Source organism: Oncorhynchus mykiss, chromosome 23 (assembly GCF_013265735.2).
Source record: "Oncorhynchus mykiss isolate Arlee chromosome 23, USDA_OmykA_1.1, whole genome shotgun sequence".
Taxonomy (NCBI): Eukaryota; Metazoa; Chordata; class Actinopteri; order Salmoniformes; family Salmonidae; genus Oncorhynchus; species Oncorhynchus mykiss.
The window spans coordinates 39,165,294-39,174,197 of NC_048587.1; the positions used below are offsets into that span (position 1 = coordinate 39,165,294).

The window sequence follows — 8,904 nt, forward strand, 5'->3', positions numbered from 1 at the left end:
TAATTAGCTAAAACAATCCAAAATAGTATTCTGTTCAGTCAAAGTAATTCCCAGGTTGTTGACCATTTATAGTAAATTGTCTTCTATTTTAGGTTGGAAGCAAAATCTCCTTCAAATGTCGTAAAAACTACCACATACTGGGATCTACGACAAGAACCTGTCTGGAAAATTTGACGTGGAGTGGTGTGCAACCAGAATGTATCGGTAAGACATTTTGAAAGATTTGTTTTTGTCCCAAGACATTGTCAAGAAAACTGAAGAAGTAATTTATTAATCCGGCAGGTATCATTTGTCTTAGCATTGACTTGTTAATGACTAGAGGGAGAGATACAGGCGGTATAGGGGGGTATGCCAGCCAAAAGGAGTAAGTATTGGTTTAGCAAATGTAACCCTTTGATTTATTGCATTCTATATCACTACTCTCCCCATGTCAGTGTCATGTTCTCTATCCCTCTTCTTAATAACTCTGCCCAGTATTATAGGTCTTGAGCTGTATATATGGATTAAAAGACAGATCAAAACAGAAAAGCCATTGAGGGTGATGTTCAAAAGGGAATGGACATTTGAGAAATGGCTGTGTGATTCATGGACGGAAGTAAAGTAGGGATTGCTGCCCTCAGCAAAAAAATAGATAAAGTTGGCCAAGTTTAAGATGTTCGTATGTGAGTGGTAAATCAGTGTGCGATTTTGACAACATACCCCACAAAACCCCACAAAATCCCCACATAAAGTGGCTTCACTGTCAGAGGCCTGGGAGTAGGGAGGCTTAAGTTGATGACAGGAAGGTGTGAAGACTGAGCTCATATATTATGTTACAAATAGATAGCAACACTCAGGATTTGTTTAATAATTTCACTCCTGATAGGATTGCTTGATCTCTACATAACTCCATAGTACTGGTGTGGGTGTGGGGCTGCTGTATTCTGACCGGGTCAAGGGAATTTATTGTGAATTACCTTCCTTTCTTTATTTTTTTGTAGCCCATGCCTGCAGACAGCCCGAGACACCGTCTAACATTGACGTGAGGGCTATTGATCTACCAACTCTGGGCTATACTTTGATCTATACATGTCAAGACGGATTCTTCCTGGATGGGGGATCAGAGCACAGGACATGTAAACCTGATGGAAAGTGGTCCGGAAAGCCACCTGTCTGCAAAGGTATAGTTTGGCACTGGAATATACCTATTATTAAAATGTCACTATTTCCGGTGAGGAGGATACATTTTACTGTGGGCCATATATTTACATTATCAGTTCACCTGCATCTTGTATTTATCAATCATATCTCCCCCTATACATTGGTATTCAATAAAGTAGTTAATTTGCTTTGTTCTCTGTGCTGGCTGAGAATACCTAGATAATTGAGTATACAACATTTCTGCTATCATCACAACTAAATCACTTTGGTAAAATTTGGCCAAAACAACGTTGTGACTATTAGACTACAAGCAGCAACTGGCAGTGAGTAGGTTACATCCATAAATTTAATGGAATCAATTATTTATTCCGTCTTTCAGTTGGCCCAAAAATAAATGGTAAAAAAGGAGTGGAGTCGGATGTTCAGAAAAACAAGATTGGTGGTATGTTATTTTCTCTGAGTCATCTTCTCTTTTGGTATTTTGCGTCGTCATGATGATGTGGCAAGTGACACCTTGCTTCTTGAAAGTCCAATATCTTGAAAACTTGACTGCTGACATGCAAAACATTTTGGGACTGTATCAACAGTGGACTTGTTAAAAAAATACAAACATAGGTTTTTATGGATTTTTCCTTTAATATGGATACTGCAGATCTTGAGATTACTCTTAATGATGGATCTTATGTACAGACGGCCGATGGATGACGCAAAAGCTAAAATAATCTGGTTTAATTGTTGTACCTTATCTCGTTCTAGGCATACAGTATAACACAAGTCTTTCTTTCCTTCAGTTCCTGTAAATGTGTTTTCTTTAAACTTTGGCTGGACCGGGTTCTACGAGTACCTTGGGGCAAGAGAAGGTGCCACTATTACTGTAAATGGATTCAATGCAACAACCAGTAGAGTCAATGTCACACTTTTGGATCAGAGCAGAGTGCAGCTTAAACTCTCTGGTAAAGCACAACACACATGTTAACGCTGACATTATTTGATTTGGCAAATATTACAGTTGAAGTCAACATTACAACAGTAAACACCAACCGATAACCCAACTTCCATTGCTTTCAGGAACATACAAAAAGGAGGAGAATCATTTGCTACTGAAGGTTTACCAGATACGTGGTCCAACAGAGCATCATTTCAGTAAATTCAAGAATGACAACTGGGCAATGGATGGCTACGTGAGTCTTTTATTTTAATTAAATTATAATTATTTCCAATTACATTAGGGCCTTATTATGGACTCAAAACAAAAATATTTTGGCTCCCTTACTTTAAGCATGTTTTCTCCTTCCTCTGTTTTTTACTAATATGCTGTACACCTAGCTCATGAGATGCTAATGTCTGCAGACCATGTCCTTCATCAATATGCAGCTCTGGCATATGGTTTTGACTAGCATACCTAATACTAGCATACTTAAAATTATTTAAATAAAAATGTGTCAGTTTTAAGATACCGTATTACTTTAGTGTAGCCCTCTTTTGAAAGTTAAAAATATACTGTATCTTCATTTATACAACAGGCAGAGATGTAAAAATACTTGAAAGTACTACTTAAGTCATTTTTTGGGGTATTGTACTTTACTATTTATATTTTTGACAATGTTCTACTTTTCACTACATTCCTGAAGAAAAGGATATACTTTTTACTCCAAACGATCTCCAGCTGTCCCACAGTAATGAACGTGTTGGGAGTCGGGACGAGACAGACAGGCAGCCAGTGTTTCTCAGTTGAAATCATGAATCAGCTGGCATAATTTTTATGGATATATACAAAGGAATGTCAAACTAAACAAAGTGCAGCTAGTTTGCAGTCTTCCCAGCTTCAGTTTGAAGTCATTGTGTTCGCTGTGTTGTTGGCTAGCTCCTCTGAAAAACAGTGTCCAGGCGAGTGAACACATTTTTCTATGCCAGACGAAATCCCGCCTCATTAGGTCATTGTTATGGAGGTATCCAAATAATACTTTGTTGTTATTCTTACTGCACTTCTTGACGTGACTGTAAGTTAGCCGTAGTTGGCTAGCTAGCAAGCAAGAGATAAGAACGTTGCCAGCCGGGATGGCAATGGAACATTTAGAATGAACGATTGGGTCATGTCCATAGATTATTTTACCTTTATTTAACTAGGCAAGTCAGTTAAGAACAAATTCTTATTTTCAATGACAGCCTAGGAACAGTGGGTTCCTGTTCAGGGGCAGAACGACAGATTTGGACAAGTCAGCTCAGGTATTTGAACTTGCAACCTTCTGGTTACTAGTCCAACGCTCTAACCACTAGGCTACCCTGCCGCCTCGGTATAGGGATACAGAACAAAAAGTCTGAACAACCGGGTCACGTCTCTAGCAACCGAACCGATAGAAAGAACGACAAGCCGGCTTGGGTAGCAACCCTAGATTTGTGTCGGGACTATATCTTGTGAAAGGATGAAATAGTATGAATACTTTCATCAAAATATATTTTTTTAATGAAATATGTTAATCATTATTTGAATATGTAGGTAAACCGTTGTATATAAGGATATATTGGCAAGTTCCAATATATCCTCCAAACACCGGCTTCTCGGGCAACACTTAAGTGAACACTATAGAAGTAAGTAACTTCAAGGCGAGTGAGAATGATAAGCTGTATGAGAAACCAAAAGATTATGTGAGGTAAATGGGTAATAGTTCTCATTGTGTAATGGTTCTGCTTTTCAACTCTTCCCTGATGTAATCAGTAAAAAAATGAAATCCTCTCTCTCTTTTGTTGGTTTAGGTGACTGCAGAGTCTGACCAGAAAACCTTTGTTTACCAGGGTCATATTCACAGCAAGGACTTTGGAATATTTGTGCTAACAAGAGGAGGTACAGTCATTGTGTAGTCTCAGTAATATAACAACAACAAAAAATACATGCACGGTTACATTTTACTTCTGATACATGATTCCTTTTACATAAGTTACTCCCAAAATCTTGACAAGAATGATTGTACTGTTATGTTTCTTTATTAGGTCTCTTTACAACAGACCTGGACCCATCAAATCCTCCATACTATGGCACGAATAGCAGTTCAGTAGCAGTTGCCATACTAGTGCCATTCTTTGCCCTTATTCTTTCAGGGTTTGCATTTTACCTCTACAAACACAGGTAAGGAGTGCTGGCTGTTGGAAATCTGGTAACCTGCATTGGTGATGTTTGTCCATATATGCTTGGATGTTCAACATTGTTGTTTCTTTCTTATAAGTTATGGGAAACTCCTGTGCCAAATCACCAACGATGAGTGATCCCTAAAAGTTTCAGTTGATAAAGCATTACATAACAAATCCAAATGTTAGATGAGTGTGTGACAAAATGATTACAAGAAAGAGCAGTGGAGTTTTCCAAAGCTATTTGAACAAGCAAAAGAAAGAAAATGTGACAATATAAAATGGAAATTACCCAATACTAAAAGAACATAAAAAATTGGCAGGGTGCTTTCACAAGACACTGATGACAATGAGAGACCCAAAGATGTAATCAGGGCTGGCGGCAGGTAAGACATAAGAAACTAAATCACTATAAACAACAATTCCTACTTCCACATCGTCATTACTCTCTTTTACTTTTTTCATTTTGTGGAGAAAAAATGATAATTTGAGGGAAAAACATCAACTTGCTGGGCTTAAATTAATATGTTGTCTTCTTTGATCTCATATTGTCATCTCTCTGTCAGCATATTTAAACCAGCTGAATGTTGTTCTATTTGTTTTTTGTAGACATTTGCCCAAAAGATTTCATGAGAATCCATGTTTTTTTGACTGATAAAATTACCGGAGGGGAGTTTTGAAGTATTGTGTTTTAATGTATAATGAATACAGAATCATGCTTACTAAGTACCTTCATATTCACATAAGTGTCAGATTTAGAATACTGTCTTTTGACAATGTCATAATAACATAATATAGGATTAGTCTGTTTTGATAGTTATAATATTTTCTTCTTTCTTTACTGAATTTTGCATACCATACTGTACATGTTTAGCCACTAGGCTACATTACCACCCTCTCTACCTCATTCAAACTCCCACAGAGACTTTGGAAAGCTTTGGAAATGTGTTTTTTAATATGCAGAGGTATTCTCCACATACTGTATGAAGATAGATCCTGCTTTAACAATGCCTTTATGGGGGATTAGCTTTAGGACTTTTTATATCCAAACAAAGTTAATGTAGAAGACACTAAGCCCTCCAGGCAAGTCTCTAAACCTGCATTTGTCTTACTTTTACTTAGTGAGATTTGTAAGGTAATGGAGGGAATATTAAGTAAAGGCTTACAAAGTAACTCCCGGATGGAATCAAGGTCTTCACATTGATTTTATATTGAAGCTTAAAACTAGGTCAGTAGGCTTTGAGTAGGACTCCTCAGTATCATATTTCAAATAATAAGAGGTTATATAGTCTCCTAGGGTAAATGTGTATTCTAGATCAAAGGAGGGCTGAAACATAATTTAATTAGCTACGTGTCTCATTTATTCTTATTCGTTATGTTTAAAAATGCAGTTACAACAATTTACAGAGTTTCTTCAAGTGGGAAAGAGTTTTTGCTTCGTCTTTGCACTTTTTTGCTGTACATTAACATCCCTTCATGATGCAAAGTCATATTTGTCTGAAAAGTAAACAACAATCATAGCTAGTAGAGTTATTAAAATATTGTAAATGTATTAACACTTTTAATTGTTCACCTTTCAGAACAAGACCAAAAGTACAATACAATGGCTACACAGGTCATGAAAACACAAATGGACAAGCGTCATTTGAAAACCCTTTGTATGACACAAACATGAAACCCACGGAGGCGAAAGCTGTGAGGTTTGATACAACTCTGAACACAGTCTGCACAGTAGTATAGCCCTTGTATCGCCAGCATTGGACTGGTTTTTATAGCAAGATGCAAATATTCCTTTGTCTCATCACGTTATGATGATAAAAGACAAGTTTTAAATCAAGGACAGTTTTATATGGACTAAAACAACAACTATTGGTGTTCTATGGAGCAGGGACTATGTACATGGCCAGGACAGAAGATACTCTCTTGGATCAAGGAGTTCTGCCTTTTATTGCTCTTTGCAGGATGAAAGTATTCATTCTCCTCTCTTTTTAAAAAAAAAATCTGTATTTTTTTCCCCAAAGGCCCTCCTTGGGGAAACACAGAAGTGTCTTGAAAAGCCACATAATTGTTGATAAAAAGTGTTTTCTTCAGTGAAGATGAACAACAAACGAGGGAGCAACTTTGAACGTGTTGCTGCTCATTCCTTGCCAGACTTCTCCAATAAAGGGAAAATATGCTACAACTACAACTGTCTCGCATGAGATCTTGGCTATCTAATCTCTGGGTAGTTAAAGGAACTCTCTCAGCTGTTGTGTTGAAAAACTTTATCGCACAAATTTTGCACTAGTGTGTTATGAATGGGTATGAAATGAGTCAAAAGAGGAATTTTCAAACCAACTGAAAAAATTACGTACAGGGTTTTTGACCATTTGTAGATAAACATACAGTATATTTCCATATCCACAAGTTGTCATGCTGTCATGCTACTGTTTATAAACAGAGAGGCTTATTTTATTTTCAATATTGGTTTTGAAAATACATTTATGGAACACTCAAGCATCATTCCACAAATCTCAATTAAGGAGCAACTGGTGTACATACAAATGTGCAGCTATTGTGAGTCATTTGTCATTGTATTCACAGATCAATATTACTGCAGAGCAAACGGATCTGGCTCATCTGCTTTGAAAAACAACAATGCCCAATATTGTAGTATACTGTAAATTGCATCAGATAATTACAGTATGTATCATGCATGATAGTTTGTTTATATTGTCAATCATCAGTTTGCTGTTCATATTGTAGTTTATTTCACATTGCCACAAGCATTTAACATTTGTAACCCTACAAAACAGTTTGCAGTCCTATCTTGTGGTCTTGCTGCAAATTTGCTTACATTTCAAATATACCTCGTTGCGCAGAAGGACATCATTTTTCTACTCTACAATACTGGAACTAATGAAATGTTTATTTTTCATAAATGCTGCACTTGCTTTAAATCACAGTTTTAATGCAGAAGTGTATTTTAATGTATATGTGCCATAAGATTACACCATGTTTTATTCTGACACACATGTCACTTAAGGCCAGATGGGGAATGAAGTTGAATGGCAATCCTTCTTTAGCAGAGGCATGAGCTGGTTTAGAAGCTTGTCTTAATAATCTATTTTTCCCCCTTTATGGTATGTCCGTCCTATCCTTAGGGGTATTGAGTCAGTGATGATGACATGAACACTGACTTCATATTTACACTCCAAGAAACACTGCCTTATTAAATTCAAAAGCATGACAAAGCTGTCACAGTTACAAATGACCTGTTACAACACTAATGCTTGAGAGTGTAGGGCTACTTGAATGCATACAGTACACTGTGATTCCAAAGTCATAGATTAGCTTTTTTTTTTCCTAATAATTTTGGTTATGCATGTTTTCACAAATAACGTTAAAAATTAACAGTAGATGAGCTACCTTTCAAAATCTGTTATCATATGCACTTGCTTTGAGATCAATGACAAAATGTGTAATGTAATCTTGTGAGCTATCAGATTCCAGTTAATGTCTGTTGTATTTGTGGCCATTGAACCATTGCAGGATTCCCAGAGTGTGATCAATTGAATGTGTGTTCGTAAAATAAGAAGAATTTGCATTTCCTTCGTTTTTCTACAAAGTGAACTATTCAAATTATGCCTGTTGTTCATTGCACAACTGTACAGCAGTGTTTTCAATCAATAGGGTTAAGACAAAAATGAATCAAATCATCCCTCATTCTTTGTCAACATCTTGTGAAGTAAGACCCACTGCTTTTAATCCACATCTTGCCTTCCTTTTGGCTTGCTGCAATAACGTTTTTCTTTCATCATCTGTAAAATATATTCCCAAGAAAAGAGCTGTACAACTGCATTCAATTAAATATCATTCCATTTTACAACATCATGTTATCATGTGCTGCTGACTTTAAGTAGGTGCAAAAGAAAATGTTTTTGTACAGAAATATATTTTTTATGAAGAATTTGTAAAATTATTAAATATGTTGTGCTTTTTTGATTAATGTAGGTACAAAACTTGTTAAAATAAATGTTTTTACTATACAAAATGTAAATTTATCGTCTGAGTATGAATATAAAATGTATATTATCTATGGTTGAAACTTTTCTTGCCAATGTCGATATATACAAGCTTTTATTTGAAAACATTGCTCGTATATATTTGTTTATACAAGAAAAAACAAACCTTAGAAAAAAATGGTATTACAGATTGTTCTATGACACCAGTTATATGACATATTTTGAAGACATGATTTCAGATTAAACATTTTTGATATAATTATCTATGGTCTCATCTGTATAGAACTTTTTTATTTTCGTTTTGTGTCATTACATATTTTAAAAAGACTACAGTGATATCTATACAACAAGAAAACAAAATCAGAATTTGTGTACTTAGGCCTGGACTCAATCCCATCGCACTTTGTCAGCAATGTACCTAAGCGTTGGCAGTGACTGCATTCTCAGTCAATACTGCATATGTCGGCTCAATCGGCAAATTAACATTAAATGGGGCCTTTGTCGACAAAGCGGGATCGGATTGAATCCCTGCCTTACTCTAACTCTATGACAATAGATTTACAATCCTGATGATAATAAGATTTAGATATAATAGATACAGTATATACATTGCTATATCAATTTTGTATTTTGTTTC

General features: G+C 36.0%; 1 protein-coding gene across 1 annotated transcript in view; it reads left to right on the forward strand.

The window, feature by feature from the left end:
* Nucleotides 1-8,531, forward strand: part of LOC110502713 (CUB and sushi domain-containing protein 1) — a 510,046-nt gene extending 501,515 nt beyond the window's left edge. Inside the window, exons 63-70 of the mRNA XM_021580963.2 lie at nt 93-204; nt 981-1,160; nt 1,520-1,582; nt 1,932-2,093; nt 2,209-2,321; nt 3,895-3,982; nt 4,129-4,264; nt 5,844-8,531. Coding sequence (XP_021436638.2) covers nt 93-204; nt 981-1,160; nt 1,520-1,582; nt 1,932-2,093; nt 2,209-2,321; nt 3,895-3,982; nt 4,129-4,264; nt 5,844-6,003 — 1,014 coding nt within the window. The 3' untranslated portion in view covers nt 6,004-8,531. The remainder of the gene's footprint in view (nt 1-92; nt 205-980; nt 1,161-1,519; nt 1,583-1,931; nt 2,094-2,208; nt 2,322-3,894; nt 3,983-4,128; nt 4,265-5,843) is intronic.
* The last annotated feature ends 373 nt before the right edge of the window (nt 8,532-8,904 follow it).